This window comes from Bos taurus, chromosome 5 (assembly GCF_002263795.3).
Source record: "Bos taurus isolate L1 Dominette 01449 registration number 42190680 breed Hereford chromosome 5, ARS-UCD2.0, whole genome shotgun sequence".
Taxonomy (NCBI): domain Eukaryota; kingdom Metazoa; phylum Chordata; class Mammalia; order Artiodactyla; family Bovidae; genus Bos; species Bos taurus.
This window is the reverse complement of record NC_037332.1, coordinates 57,911,676-57,928,661: the sequence shown is the minus strand read 5'-3', so window position 1 is coordinate 57,928,661 and position 16,986 is coordinate 57,911,676. Positions and strand designations below refer to the sequence as shown.

Genomic DNA, 16,986 nt, shown 5'->3' with positions numbered 1-16,986 from the left:
CTATAATTCTTCATAGCAAGATGTGAAACAGTCCTAGCCTAAAAGTGCAGTATTAAATGTAATTTCTTTACGTTAATGATTTTCCTCTTCAAGCAGTGATTCAAACAATGATGTGAAGTTATCTAAAAATCTCACTCCGCCATTTCCTCTGAACTGCGAACACTAAATTAAACATTCTTACAATACGTAATATGGTATTAACTGGGAGTCAGTGTGTTGACAAGGATGTAGGCCCTGGGTTATGCAGGCAGAAGCAGCTGAGGAGATGAACATTAGCAGTATGAGTGGGAAGACACGTGACTCTCAGTAAAGCATCATGTCTTAGCCTTAGAGAGCCATCTGATGGGCTCACATTATTCAAAGGTTTCCAACACTCTGGCAAACCCTTTATCCCATGACAGTAGGTGAGCTGACTTTTCCTGTGAAGGTGTCTAAAAATCCTATCATGCTGTGGCAATCCTCCTCCATAGAAAAGACATAATGCCTTCTCTAAACTCAGAGGGAAACATCACTTAAGGTATTTTCTGAGTAATATTTTAAAACATCACATGAAAAAACATTCATGTTACCAAAAAAAAAATGGTGTCTTATGGGGAGATTTCTTCTATTCATTTACTAAAGTAAACCTGATGCCCTGGAAATACTGTTTGCAACCAAGACATTTGAAAAGCTGATATTTTAATTAATGTGTTATTATTAGAATTGACACTAAAAATCCTAAAATTACAATTTCCTAGAAACAATTAAGCTTTGGATCTGATGTGAACTGGCCCAAATTCTAGCTCTGACACTTCTTAAAATTTCATTATCACTCTCCTCACTGGGCGTGGTGGGTGAACAGATAGGAAATGTGAGAAATGAAAAGTGCACAAGGGCTTCCTGGTAGGCAGTGAAACGATGACTTCTTTAACATGAAATAACACAGGAGGCCATCACATAGAGAAACTCAAAAGGATGGATTGTGATTCTTTATCTGCTTTTAAGAACATGCACACTTAATAGCCAGGTTTTATTTATTCTCCACGTCATTTAGTCTTTGTTAATAGTAATGCCTGATGATACCTGTTCTTTGTGGGAATAGCTGCAGAGCCTGAGTCTATCCTTGGGCCAGACGACTAAGAACAAAGAGGTTTCCTGAAGCCATGAGAGTAGTAGAAATGATAAGTAACATTTCAAGGATGAGGTGTGTCCTCAGAGAAAGAAATCATGGCAAAGAAGGGAGTTCTTTCCCTAAGATATATTCTCACTCTTCTGCATCTTGGAGGATATAGCCTCAGAAGGATTTGGGGAGCTTAAATATCTGTGCAAAATCTATAGAACCCCAATAAGGATCATGGAAGCCTAAGGTCAGGATTCTGTTTTCCCAGAAAACCATCAGAACATCCCATTGGTCAGTGATCTGTGAAGGCTTAGGATGGGTGGAATGTTAGACAACAGATGGAATTCCTGTTGAAACAGGAATTCAGGACAAAAAAAAAAAAAAAAGCATGCTGTTAAAACTGGTACACAAGAGAGACACAAATTAATCTTTCAGCACATTATCTATTATGAAAGGGGCTCAAAGTAGAAATTCTGGAGGGGGATAGGACTTAGGAAATTTCATGGTAACTCTCATTCTGTTCCTCAGTTCAGTCAGTTCAGTAGCTCAGTCGTGTCCGACTCCACGATCCCATGGACTGCAGCACGCCAGGCTTCCCTGTCCATCACCAACTCCTGGAGATTGCTCAAACACATGTCCATCAAGTCAGTGATGCCATCCAATCATCTTATCCTCTGTCATCCCCTTCTCCTCCTGCCTCAATTGTTCCCAGCATCAGGGTCTTTTCCAATAGTCAGTTCTTCACATCAGGTGGCCAAAGTATTGGAGCTTCAGCTTCAGCATCAAGACTGTTCCTAGGTCACTCAAATAGTAAAAACAAGATTAAGAAATTATTTGAAAAGGATAACTTTTGCAAAGCATAAAAAATAGTACAACTAAGGCACTTGTGGTGTTTTTATTACCATAAGGTAAAAGAATGACTTGTTGACATGTTGTACGAACAATTAGGAAGATAAAACTTTTATGCATCTGTTTCTATTACTCAACATTTGTGAGTCTCCTATTCTATACTGAGGATTAGATACCACGGTGGCTGCCAAAATTTCAGAGGACTGTGACATAGATGTTAAAACTGATCCTGTAACTAGAATGGAAATAAAATTTCAGATGAATGCTTTTCATGAACATTCTGAAAACGAATTTAATGTAGAGTCCAGGGAAATGAAGTATGATTCAATCACTTTTCTACATCATGATTATTGATGATCAAGTAAAAGCTTTAAAATGTTCACCTGCTGCCTAATTCAGAGAAGGCAATGGCACCCCACTCCAGTACTCTTGCCTGGAAAATCCCATGGATGGAGGAGCCTGGTGGGCTGCAGTCCATGGGGTCGCTAAGAGTCGGACAGGACTGAGCGACTTCACTTTCCCTTTTCAGTTTCATGCATTGGAGAAGGAAATGGCAACCCACTCCTTGCCTGGAGTTCCCAGGCAACCCCCGTTCTTGCCTGGAGAATCCCAGGGACGGGGGAGCCTGGTGGGCTGCAGTCTATGGGGTCACACAGGGTCGAACACGACTGACGCGGCTTAGCAGCAGCAGCAGCCGCTTCCTGATTCACTACTGTATTCTACATAGCTTGTTGAAATTTATTTTTATATTCTATTCCTCAGATTAAACACTTATAATCTATTAATACAGACTTCTTATGTATCTGAAGATAGTGATGAAAAATCATTCTGCAATAACAACATTCATCCTACTAGGATTAACAGACGACCCAAGACTACAGGTTTTTCTTTCAGTGTTTCTGTTTCTCACCTACACTTCCACTGTTGCTGGAAATCTAGTCATTATCCTCCTCACTCTGGTGAGCTCTCACCTTAAAACACCCATGTACTTTTTCCTTCGGAATTTCTCCATCTTAGAAATAATCTTCACAACTGTCTATGTTCCTCGATTCCTGTACAGCATGACAACTGGAGACAAACGAGTGACCTATAATGCTCGTGCTATCCAGTTATTTTTTGTCATCCTCATCGGGGCAACAGAATTTTTTCTTCTAACTGCCATGTCCTATGACGGCTACGTGGCCATCTGCAAGCCCCTGCACTACAGCACCATCATGAGTGAAAAGGTCTGCACCATTCTGGTCCTTTGCTGTTGGCTGATTGGGCTAATTGTCATACTCCCACCACTTAGCCTGGGAGTTCAGCTAGACTTCTGTAACTCCAATCTCATTGACCATTTTGGCTGTGATGCATCTCCTCTTCTAAAGATTGCATGCTCAGACACTCAATTTATAGAGCAACTTGTTTTAATCATAGCAGTGCTGACCCTCATACTCACACTAGTCTGTGTAATTGTGTCTTACATGAACATCATCAAGACTATTCTAACACTCCCTTCGGCTCAGCAAAGAAAAAAGGCTTTCTCTACTTGTTCCTCCCATATGATAGTAGTTTCCATCACTTATGGGAGTTGCATCTTTATCTATATCAAACCAGCAAAGGAAGGTGTGGCCATTAATAAGGTGGTGTCCCTTCTCAACACTTCCATTATCCCTTTGATGAGCCCTTTCATTTATACTCTACGGAATAAGCAAGTCAAACAAGCCTTCAGGGACTCTATTTTAAAAAATGGCATTTCTTTCCAAAAAGTAGGTGACTAAAAATATTTTATAAAGTAAAAATATATATACATAAGTATTTCATCTTTTACTATGTGTTCTAATTCAGATCTACAGAGCAGAACTAAAGGTACAGTCTGATTAATCACTGAAATTTCTTTTCTATTTCTCTAAGAACCATGGCCTGAAAAAAAGTGTTATGGCCTTAATTCTAATAGGCCTTCATTCCTTATGGCTTACTTTCATAAGTAGGAATGAATATAGATTTCCAGAATCTATACAACCCCTCACCATCCTGATAGCTGAACCACAGAAAGACAGTAACAAAAATATGAGATGGATTTTTTTTCTATTCATTCCTCTAGTTTTACAGCTCTTTGGGGGCAAAATTATTTATCTTAGGATTCCTTCCTGATCTAGCATCCACTATCAAGAAGAATAAGTTGGCCTTCCCTGGTGGCTCAAGTGGTAAAGAATCTGCCTGCCAATGCAGGAGAGACAGGTTAGATCCCTGGTCTGGGAAGAACCCACATGTCATGGTGCAACTAAGCCTGTGTGCCACAACTATTGAGCCTGTGCTCTAGAGCCCAGAAGCTACAACTACTGAGCCTACAAACTGCAACTACTGAAGCCTATACCCTAGAGCCTGTGCTCTGCAACAAAGGAAGTCAAGGCAATGAGAAGCCTGCGCACCACAATGAAGAATAGCCCCCACTTGTTAGTGAAAAGCCTGCACAGCAACAAAGACCCAGCACAGCAAAAAATAAATAAATAAAAGAATAGGTAGATGAAATTTTTCTAATCTTGTTTTTTATAATGCACCCCACCTTGCTACAGACTAAAATGGAACTATTTCATTATACTTGCTGTTAAACTGTTTTGATGTTTTAATTTTTTTTTTAATTTTGGGCATTACTGCCCTTTGTTTTGTTTTTTTCCAGTTTCATTTATATATATATATATTAGCAAATAGCATTGTATTAGCTTAAGTTATACAACATTATGATTTGATATATGTATATATTGAGAAATGGTTACCACAATAATTTTAGATAAGATCTACCACCTCACATAATTACAGTTTCTATGTGATGAGACCACTTTAAGATGTTGTTTCTTGGCAACGTTTACATAAACTACAGAGTATTTTTAACTCAAGTCACCATAGTGTACATTACATCCTCAGGACATATTTATTCTTATGACCAGAATTTTGTACCCTTGACACCCTTTACGCATTTCCCTCAGCCTTGGCCAAACACCAATCTGTTCTCTGTTCCTATGCATTTGATCTTTTTAGATTCCACACACAGGTGATATCATACAGTATTTGTGTTCCTTCCTCTGTTTTACTTATTTTCCTTAGCATAACGCCCTCAAGGTCCATCCATGTTGTCGAAATGGCAGAATTTCCTTCTTTTTATGACTGAATGTTATTCCTTTCTATATATACCACCTCTTCTTTATCCATTCATAGACCATCTATGGATACTTAGGTTGTTTACATGTTTGGGGCTATTTTAAATAATGCCACAAGAAACTTGGGAGTGCAAATATCTCAATGAAATATGTAATTTCATTTCCTTCAATTACATAACCAGAAGAGGGACTACTGGATCATAATATACTTCTATGGTATATTATAAAGCTATTTTTATATTTAATATATATATTATAGTACTAAACAGAGTGCCAAGGTTCCCTTTTTCCACATACTTACCAATACTTATCTTTTTATTATAATTTTATTGTTATTGTTGTTATAGCCATTCTAACAGGTCTGAGGTGAAATTTCATTGAAGTTTTGATTTGCATTTCCCTGATGATTAGTGATATTAAGCACCTTTTCATGTACCAGCTGGCTATTTTATATCTTCTTAGGAAAAATGTATATTCAAGTTCTCTGCCCATTTTTTGCTTAACTTGTTGAGATATCTTTACTATTAAGTTGTACAAGTTCCTTGTATATTGAGGCTAAGAACCCCTTTTCAGATATATGCTTGCAAACATTTTATCCCATTCCACATGTTGTGTTTTCACTTTGTTTATTCTTTCCTTTTCAGTACAGAAGCTTTTTAGTTTGATTTAGCTTCTCATTTAATTTTGTTTTTGTTGCTTGAGCTTTTGGTGTCATATTCAAAAAAATCACTGCCATTATCAAGGAGCTTTATTCTAAGAGTTTTACACATTCAGGTCTTAATATATAAGTCATAAATTAATTTTGATTTGATTTTTGTTTATGGTGTAAGATAAGGGTCTAGTTTCACTCTTTTGCATGTGAATATACAGCTTATCCCTTCATTTATCGAAGAGTCTATTATTTCCCCATTGTGGGTGACCACCTATTTTAGTCCTACAGACAGTATGGTCATCTAAACAACACTAAAGACCTCTTCAGATCAAACATTTCCACTCTTCTGGCCACGATGATAATGACACTTATTTTATCTGTTAGGTTTAAGTGATGCCACCTGATGCCTACACTACAGGTTTCCATCATTCCATCGAATTCAGGGAGCTCTTTTTGATAGCAATATTTCCCATTGTCATCCCTTGCCTTCAAAGAATATTCACTACAGAGTACTTCAGGAAGCCAAGTCTCCTCATCAACAATGTATTTCGCAGAGGCTGATGAATGGAATGTACCCTATAACTTGCAGGGCCATTCTTATACAGTAGGCAAGGAAGTCTTACATAATAAATCTACTTCAGTATTCCAATCTCCCTAAGTCTTTGGATGCATCCTCAACAACATAAAGAAGAAGTTTTGGAATTTCAACTTCATCCAGTGTAGGGAGTTGATGGGTACTGGGGAAATGAACACATTTTCAATAGGTTTCCCATATTTTTCTACATTTGCTTCTTTTTGTCCCCCTTTTCTACAAGGATGGTGTTTAAAAACATTAATGCACATTTAATTTGCACATTTGGGCCAAATAGAGTCCTGTCCAAACATTTGAGAGGCCAGAACTTGAAAGGATAAAACTGTTTCTAAATAATTTAAATATTACCAGAATAAACTTAAAGAATCTTCATAAATATACAGATACATCGAGGCTTCCAGAAGGCAAAATCCATAATGTCTGACATAATAAAAATTACCAGACATTCAAAGAAGCAGGAAATCCAGCATATAATGAGAACAATGAATAAAAACAGACCCCCAAAATGGCATAGATAATATAATTAAAATAGAATATAGTTAAAATAGCAATATAACTATACCCAGTAGGTTGAAGACTATAGAAAAAGAATATTTTAAGTAAAAATATTAAAATTATTTAAAATATTCAAATCAAATTTACAGAGATTAAAACTGCACCATTGAGAAAAATAAACATTGAGTAGTTTTAATATCAATTAAATATTACAGAAGAAAAATTTTGTTAACTGGAAGAAGCAGCAATAAAAGTTCTCTACATAAAACATGCAAATAAATAGATCACTGAACAAAATTAACAGAGCATCAGGAAACTGAAATAAATTCAAAAAGTCTTATACGTTGTATAGAGTCTCCTTTTAAAACTAGAAAGGACTGAAAAAGTTTTTGAAGAAATGAGCAGGTGACGTCAGCAAAATAGTGGAGTGAAAAACAACTTTGTCTCTCCCCTTAAATCTACAACCAGTAAAACATCCACAATGCAACCCAAGAATATTCTATCCAGCAAAGTTATTATTCAGATATGAAGGAAAACAAAGACTTTCCTAGACAAATAAAAGCTTAGGCGGTTCATCAACACTAGACCTACCTTATGCATGCATTCTAAGTCACTTCAGTCATGTCTTAATCTGTGCAACACTATGGACTATGTAGCTCACAAGCCTCCCCTGTCCCTGGGACTCTCCAGGAAAGAATCCTGGAGTGGATTTCTGTGCTCTTCTCCAGCGGGTCTTTCACACTCAGGGATGGAACCCATGACTCTTACATCTCCTGCATTGGCAGATGGGTTCTTTTCCACTAGCACCACCCGGGAAGCCCAGACCTGCCTTATAAGAAATGATAAAGGGGGAAGGCTCATAGCAATGCAGGCATACCTCAAGAAATAAGAAAAAGTCAAATAAATAACCTAACTCTACACCTAAAGCAAATAGAAAAGGAAGAAATGAAGGACCCCAGGGTTAGTAGAAGGAAAGATTTCTTAAAAATTAGGGCAGAAATAAATGCAAAAGAAACAAGAGACCACAGCAAAAATCAACAAAGCCAAAAGCTGGTTCTTTGAAAGGATAAATAAAATTGACAAGCCATTAGCCAGACTCATCAAGAAACAAAGGGAGAAAATTCAAATCAATAAAATTAGAAATGAAAATGGAGAGATCACAACAGACAACACAGAAATACAAAGGATCATAAGAGACTACTATCAGCAATTATATGCCAATAAAATGGACAACATGGAAGAAATGGACAAATTCTTAGAAAAGTACAACTTTCCAAAACTGACCAGGAAAAATAGAAAATCTTAACAGACCATCACAAGCACGGAAATTGAAACTGTAATCAGAAATCTTCCAGCAAACAAAAGCCCAGGTCCAGATGGCTTCACAGCTGAATTCTACCAAAAATTTAGAGAAGAGCTGACACCTATCCTACTCAAACTCTTCCAGAAAATTGCAGAGGAAGGTAATCTTCCAAACTCATTCTATGAGGCCACCATCACCCTAATACCAAAACCTGACAAAGATGCCACAAAAAAAGAAAACTACAGGCCAATATCACTGATGAACATAGATGCAAAAATCCTTAACAAAATTCTAGCAATCAGAATCCAACAACACATTAAAAAGATCATACACCACGACCAAGCGGGCTTTATCCCAGGGATGCAAGGATTCTTCAATATCCACAAATCAATCAATGTAATACACCACATTAACAAACTGAAAAATAAAACCCATATGATTATCTCAATAGATGCAGAGAAAGCCTTTGACAAAATTCAACATCCGTTTATGATAAAAACTCTCCAGAAAGCAGGAATAGAAGGAACATACCTCAACATAATAAAAGCTATATATGACAAGCCCACAGCAAACATTATCCTCAATGGTGAAAAATTGAAAGCATTTCCCCTAAAGTCAGGAACAAGACAAGGGTGCCCACTCTCACCACTACTATTCAATATTTTTGGATTTTAGGCCACAGCAATAAGAGCAGAAAAAGAAATAAAAGGAATCCAAATTGGAAAAGAAGAAGTAAAACTCTCACTGCTTGCAGATGACATGATCCTCTACATAGAAAACCCTAAAGACTCCACCAGAATATTACTAGAGCTAATCAATGAATATAGTAAAGTTGCAGGACATAAAATCAACACACAGAAATCCCTTGCATTCCTATGTACTAATAATGAGAAAATAGAAAGAGAAATTAAGGAAACAATTCCATTCACCATTGCAACAAAAAGAATAAAATACTTAGGAATATATCTACCTAAAGAAACTAAAGACCTGTATATAGAAAACTATAAAACACTGGTGAAAGAAATCAAAGAGGACACTAATAGATGGAGAAATATACCATGTTCATGGATTGGAAGAATCAATATAGTGAAAATGAGTATGTTACCCAAAGCAATCTATAGATTCAATGCAATCCCTATCAAGCTACCAACGGTATTTTTCACAGAGCTAGAACAAATAATTTCACAATTTGTATGGAAATACAAAAAACCTCGAATAGCCAAAGCAATCCTGAGAAAGAATGGAACTGGAGGAATCAACCTGCCTGACTTCAGGCTCTACTACAAAGCCACAGTCATCAAGACAGTATGGTACTGGCACAAAGACAGAAATATAGATCAATGGAACAAAATAGAAAGCCCAGAGATAAACCCACGCACCTATGGACACCTTATCTTTTGCAAAGGAGGCAAGAATATACAGTGGAGAAAAGACAATCTCTTTAACAAGTGGTGCTGGGAAAACTGGTCAACCACTTGTAAAAGAATGAAACTAGAAACACCATAAACAAAAGTAAACTCAAAATGGATTAAAGATCTAAATGTAAGACCAGAAACTATAAAACTCCTAGAGGAGAGCATAGGCAAAACACGCTCCAACATAAATCACAGCAGGATCCTCTATGACCCACCTACCAGAATATTGGAAATAAATGCAAAAATAAACAAAAGGAACCTAATTAAAATTAAAAGCTTCTTCACAACAAAGTGAAAGTTGCTTAGTCATGTTCGACTCTTTGCAACCCCACGGACTAGGCAACCCATGGAATTCTCCAGGCTAGAATACTGGAGTGAGTAGCCTTTCCCTTCTCCAGGGGATCTTCCCAACCCAGGGATCAAACCCAGGTCTCCTGCATTGCAGTCAGATTCTTTACCAGCTGAGGCACAAATTCGTGACGCATTCCATATTTTTCACATCCAAAAAGCGGTGGCTGCGCAGGCACCGGAGGGCCTAGAGGAGCTACTCCATGTTCAAGGTCAGGAGGGGCGGTGGTGAGGAGATACCCCTCATCCAAAGTAAGGAGCAGTGGCTGAGCTTTGCTGCAGCAGCCATGATGAGATATCCCACGTCCAAGGTAAGAGAAACCCAATAAGACGGTAGGTGTTACAAGAGGGTATTTCAGGGCAGACACACTGAAACCGTAATCACAGAAAACTAGTCAATCTAATCACACTATGACCACAGCCTTGTATAACTCAGTGAAACTAAGCCATGCCCTGTGGGGCCATCCCAGATGGGTGGGTCATGGTGGAGCGGTCTGACAGAATATGGTCCACTGGCGAAGGGAATGGCAAACCACTTCAGTGTTCTTGCCTTGAGAACCCCATGAACAGTATGAAAAGGCAAAATGATAGGATACTGAAAGAGGAAATCCCCAGATCAGTGGGTGCACAATATGCTACTGGAGATCAGTGGAGAAATAACTCCAGAAAGAATGAAGGGATTGAGCCAAAGCAAAAACAATACCCAGTTGTGGATGTGACTGGTGATAGAAGCAAGGTCCAATGCTGTAAAGGGCAATATTGCATAGGAACCTGGAATGTTAGGTCCATGAATCAAGGCAAATTGGAAGTAGTCAAACAGGAGATGGCAAGAGTTGACCATCGACATTCTAGCAATCAGCAAACTAAAATGGACTGAAATGGGTGAATTTAACTCAGATGACCATTATATCTACTACTGTGGGCAGGAATCCCTTAGTAGAAATGGGATAGCCATCATGATCAACAAAAGAGTCTGAAATGCAGTACTTGGATGCAATCTTAAAAACGACAGAATGATCTCTGTTTGTTTCCAAGGCAAACCATTCAATATCAAAGTAATCCAAGTCTATGCCCCAACCAGTAATGCTGAAGAAGCTGAAGTTGAACGGTTCTATGAAGACCTACATTTTAGAACTAACACCCAAAAAAAGATGTCCTTTTCATTATAGGGGACTGGAATGCAAAAGTAGGAAGTCAAGAAACACCTGGAGTAACATGCAAGTTTGGCCTTGGAGTACAGAATGAATCAGGGCAAAGGCTAATAGAGTTTTGCCAAGAGAACACACTGGTCTTAGCAAACACCCTCTTCCAACAATACAAGAGACGACTCTACACATGGACATCACCAAATGGTCAACACCGAAATCAGATTGATTATATTCTTTGAAGCCAAAGATGGAGAAGCTCTATACAATCAGCAAAAAAAAAAAAAAAAAAAAGACTGGGAGCTGACTGTGGCTCAGATCATGAGCTCCTTATTCCAGTTGAGCTATTTTCAAATCCTGAAAGATGATGCTGTGAAAGTGCTGCACTCAATATGCCAGCAAATTTGGAAAACTCAGCAGTGGCCACAGGACTGGAAAAGGTCAGTTTGCATTCCAATCCCAAAGAAAGGCAATGCCAAAGAATGCTCAAACTACCACACAATTGCACTCATCTCACATGCTAGTAAAGTAATGCTCAAAATTCTCCAAGCCAGGCTTCAGCAATATGTGAACCATGAACTTCCAGACGTTCAAGCTGGTTTTAGAAAAGGCAGAAGAACCAGATATAAATTCCCAATATCCGCTGGATCATGGAAAAAAGCAAGAGAGTTCCAGAAAAATATCTATTTCTGCTTTATTGAATATGCCAAAGCCTTTGACTGTGTGGATCACAATAAACTGTGGAAAATTCTTCAAGAGATGGGAATACCAGACAACCTGACCTGCCTCTTGAAAAACCTATATCCAGGTCAGGAAGCAACAGTTAGAACTGGACATGGCACAACAGACTGGTTCCAAATAGCAAATGGAGTACGTCAAGTTTGTATATTGTCACCCTGCTTATTTAACTTTTATGCAGAGTACATCATGAGAAATGCTGGGCTGGAAGCACAAGCTGGAATCAAGATTGCCAGGAGAAATATCAATAACCTCAGATATGCAGATGACACCATCCTTATGGCAGAAAGTGAAGAGGAACTAAAAAGCCTCTTGATCAAAATGAAAGAGGAGAGTGAAAAAGTTGGCTTAGAGCTCAACATTCAGAAAACGAAGATCATGGCATCTAGTCCCATTACTTCACAGAAAATAGATGAGGAAACAGTGGAAACAGTGTCAGACTTTGCGGGGGGCGGGGGGTGGGTCCAAAATCACTGCAGCCATGAAATCAAAAGACACTTACTCCTTGGAAGGAAAGTTATGACCAACCTAGATAGCATATTGAAAAGCAGATATATTACTTTGCCAACAAAGGTCCATCTAGTAAAGGCTATGGTTTCTCCAGTGGTCATGTATGGATGTGAGTTGAACTGTGAAGAAAGCTGAGTGCCAAAGAATTGATGCTTTTGAACTGTGGTGTTGGAGAAGAGGCTTGAGAGCCCCTTGGACTGCAAGGAGATCCAACCAGTCCATTCTAAAGGAGATCAGCCCTGGGTGTTCTTTGCTAAAGCTGAAATTCCAGTACTTTGGCCACCTCATGCGAAGAGTTGACTCATTGGAAAAGACTCTGATGCTGGGAGGGATTGAGGGCAGGAGGTGAAGGGCACGACAAAGGATGAGATGGTGGATGGCATTACTGACTCGATGGACATGAGTTTGAGTGAACTCCGGGAGTTGGTGATGGACAAGGAGGCCTGGCGTGCTGAGATTCATGGGGTCACAAAGAGTCGGACAAAACTGAGCGAGTGAACTGAACTGAACTGAACTGCACAACAAAGGATACTATTAGCAAGGTGAAAAGACAGCCTTCAGAATGGGAGAATATAATAACAAACGAAGCAACAAAGAATTAATCTCAAAAATATATAAGCAACTCCTGCAGCTCAATTCCAGAAAAATAAATGACCCAATCAAAAAATGGCCCAAAGAATTAAATAGACATTTCTCCAAAGAAGACATACAGATGGCTAACAAACACATGAAAAGATGCTCAACATCACTTATTATCAGAGAAATGCAAATCAAAACCACAATGAGGTCCCATTCCACGCCAGTCAGAATGTCTGCTATCCAAAAGTCTACAAGCAGTAAAATCTGGAGAGGGTATGGAGAAAAGGGAACCCTCTTACACTGTTGGTGGGAATGCAAACTAGTATGGCAATAGAAGTGCCATATGACCTAGCAATCTCACTGCTGGGCTTACACACCAAAGAAACAAGAATTGAAACAGACACGTGTACCACAATGTTCATCGCAGCACTGTTTATAATAGCCAGGGCATGGAAGCAACATAGATGTCCATCAGCAGATGAATGGATAAGAAAGCTGTGGTACATATATACAATGGAATATTACTGAGCCATTTGAAAAAATACATTTGAATCAGTTCTAATGAGGTGGATTAAACTGGAGCCCATTATACAGAGTGAAGTAAGCCAGAAAGAAAAACACCAATACAGTATACTAACACATATATATGGAATTTAGAAAGATGATAACGATAACCCTATATGCAAGACAGCAAAAGAGACACAGATGTATAGAACAGTGTTTTGGACTCTGTGGGAGAGGGTGAGGGTGGGATGATGTGGAAGAATGGCATTGAAACATGTATAATATCATATGTGAAATGAATCACCAGTCCACGTTCGATGCATGATACAGGATGCTCGGGACTGGTGCACTGGGATGACCCAGAGGGATGGTATGGGGAGGGAGGTGGGAGGGAGATTCAGGATGGGGAACACATGTACACCCATGGTAGATTCATGATGATGTATGGCAAAACCAATACAGTATTTAAAGTAATTAGCCTCAAATTAAAATAAATAGATTTATATTAAAAAAAAAAAATGACAAAAAGAGCTCTTCTACCAGAAACAAAAAGGCAAAAGCACACAAAACTTTTAGTAAGGTGATAAATAGAAAGACAGAATCAGAAAATTGAAACTCTTTATCAGAACAGATTTTTAACCACTTTGTTATAGCATAAGGGAAATTAGAAAAAAAATAGCTTTAGCTACCTCAATTTGGAAACAAACTCACCATATAAAAAGGGATAATTTAAGACATCAAAACACAAAAAGGGAATAAGAAAGGATGGAATCCATATAGGTTAAATAATGATAAGATGCTATCAGTAGAGAAATGAGCTATTTTATCTCCGAGACATTTTATACAAACCCCATAGTAACAATAAAACATAAATCTAGAGCACAGATGCAAAGCATAAAAAAGAGAAACATCATAGAAAAACTACCAAGCCAAAATGGCAGACAGAAACACAAGGGAAAAGAAAGAAATGGAGACATAGAGCAACCAGAAAATAAAAGTCAAAATGGCAGCACCAAGTACTCATCTATCAATGATCATCCTAAAGGTAATTGAATTCACCAACTGAATTCACCAATCAAAAGACATGGAGTGCTGGATAGATTAAAAAACAAGACTCAACTACATGCTCCCTCCAAGAGACACAGTTCAGCTTTAAAAACAAACACAAAGCTCAAAGTGAAAGAATGGAGAATGAATGGTCCAGGCAAATGACAACCAAAAGAAAGTTGTCAAGCCATACACATATCAGGCAAAAATAGACTTTAAGCAAAAAAGTAACAAGAGGCAAAAATGGGCACTATCTAATGATCACTGGGACAATTCATCAGGAAGACCATCTCTGCCATAGTCCATCAGGATGTTTTTCAAAAATGTACTATAAATACAAAGAGAAAGATCTTCTTTCTCCCCAGCCCATTCCTCTGCCAAGGAACATTTTCAATCACTCTCTCCCCATAGTGGGAGAAGTATGATGTGTCATGTCTATTCAGTGTGAGAAAACTGCATGGAGCAGTAGTGAGTGGCCTGAGGAGAGGAAATACCTGCCCCAGTTAAGGCAGCAAGACCACTCCTCTGCTGCATCATCTGACATGAGCATCAAGAATGAAAATGTCCAGAAATGACAGCAGAGATAGTCAAACAGAAAGCTTTGCTCAAGGTCACTGGACAGTAATTTGTTGTTCATTGTTCATTCATGTCCAACACTTTGCAACCTTATGCAAACTCTCCCAGAGTTTGCTCAAACTCATATACATTGGGTCAGTGATAGCACCCAATTATCTCATCCTCTGTTGCCCCATTCTCCTCCTGCCCTCAACATTTCCCAGTATCTGGACAATAATAAGCCAAAGAAAAACAAAAAACATATCCTGGAAAGAGGCAATTTTTTGTCCAATAGTTGGAGTGAAAACTTTCCATTGTTTCAAATACCAAAGATCGTTTCATTGCCTACCAGAAAAATCATAAGTAGAAGATGAAAAAAATGAAAATCAGATCAAGTATCCCTATAATATCAAGTTCGATATTTAAATGCTAGTGAATCTTCAGTATCAGAACAAGCAACTAAGGTAGCATGGAGGAAGAAGCAGTATCTTTGTACTCAGATAAACTTTTGTTCTAAACTTGCATCACCACTATAGGGCATCCTGATTATTCATTTCTCTTCTCCTTAATTTCCTCCTCTGTAAAAAGAGGGTAAGAGTGTTTTTTTTTTTCACTTTACTTTACTTTATTTTATATATATATATATACATAATATATAAAGTGCTAAATCGATTTTCAAATTCTAGGAATAATCTTACGATTCTGCAAAGAAATCAAAACAGAATTCGGATGACATCAGACCACCCTCAGTGTCTCTGAGGACACTGTCTCCATTGCTACGTGTGTTTTTGCACTGTTGATTAAGCTTCCACCAATTCATTAGTACTTTGGAAACTAGGTCACCAAGGACTATTTTGTCATTCACTCAAATGTTCCCTGTGCACTGGTAGCATACTAAACATATAAAAGAAATGTTCCTATTACAGAATTTGTGGAGAAGATCGCCTCCCAACCCAGGAAGAGCAAGTATTCCCTAACAAAACTCAAGAGAAGTCTTCCTTTTCTCTGCACTATCTCTTTTCCCTTTGAACTAAAAGAAGAACTTGGAACTCTAGGATCAGATGTCATTTTAGAGTTGGCAAGGGAAATGGAGACTGAGACAGGGATCTTTGAAAATCTAGGAAATTTCTATTGATTGTCAGATTTGCCTGTGAGAGGATGTGTGTGTGTGTGTGTGTGTGTGTGTGTGTGTCCATCCATGCAGGTCTCTATGGAGAGTGAGACTGGGAGCTGAGGCAGGTGAAATGTGAGATTAGGGAAAGAAGTGAATAAAAGCTCCTCACTAACTCAATGCTCCTCAGACTGTGGTTTCCTCAATGGCTGCTGCTTATAAAAATTGTCAGAAAATTGTCAGTGTTTAATTTGTCATGAAAGTCTTTTTTTCCACATTCCCTAACTATATGCAAAGGGTGAGTTCAGTAAAATCTTAAATGTGGGTTTTTAGTTCATTATAATTATGCAAAAAGTAATCAACACTCATTTCTACTATGTTGTGACTGTGGCAGGAAAATTCTAACTTCATGTTCCTTCAGAATAACAACATACTATCTCTCCAGTAAATCATTTTCCCCATGTGCTAAGGGAGGGATTTCTGTTTCAAAAGCATGTCTGTGAACCCTGAGCAGTGCACCTTGATAACTCACCTAAGGTAAGTGATAATGCTGACGATTTTAGTAGAAAGAAAAGAACCTAAAGAAACTGAACGAGCATAGAAAAATATGAATAGTTACATAGTGCTAAGGAACAAACTTAGCATGAGCAGTTATCATCCAAAATTTAAAGTGTGTTTTCACTTTTATCTATGTTACCACATTATTGAGTTTGCACTACAGTGAAATGTTATCTTCCACAGGCTCAGACAGTAAAGTGTCTGTCTACAATGTGGGAGACCTTGGTTCCATCCCTGGGTCGGGAAGTTCCCTGGAGAAGGAAATGGCAACCCACTCCAGTACTCTTGCTTAGAAAATCCCACGGACGAAGGAGCCTGGTGTCCATGGGGTTGCAAAGAGTCGGACACA

The 16,986-nt window shown here is 38.3% G+C and overlaps 1 protein-coding gene and 1 long non-coding RNA gene across 3 annotated transcripts in view; one reads left to right on the top strand and one right to left on the bottom strand.

The window, feature by feature from the left end:
- Positions 1–1,522: 1,522 nt before the first annotated feature.
- The window catches only part of LOC132345396 (uncharacterized), an 88,086-nt gene continuing 72,622 nt past the window's right edge, over positions 1,523–16,986 (bottom strand). Inside the window, exon 3 of one of the 2 annotated variants that reach the window (XR_009494743.1) lies at positions 1,523–1,893. This is a non-coding gene — a long non-coding RNA (uncharacterized lncRNA). Of the gene's footprint in view, positions 1,902–16,986 lie in introns of both variants that reach the window. The other variant, XR_009494742.1, reaches the window with a different exon arrangement.
- OR6C281 (olfactory receptor family 6 subfamily C member 281) lies at positions 2,350–3,688 on the top strand (the record flags this gene model as incomplete). Its single annotated transcript, XM_010805245.3, is given in 2 exon segments — positions 2,350–3,672; positions 3,674–3,688. Coding segments are annotated over 2 exon segments (942 nt in total), but the record flags the coding sequence as incomplete, so codon positions are not given.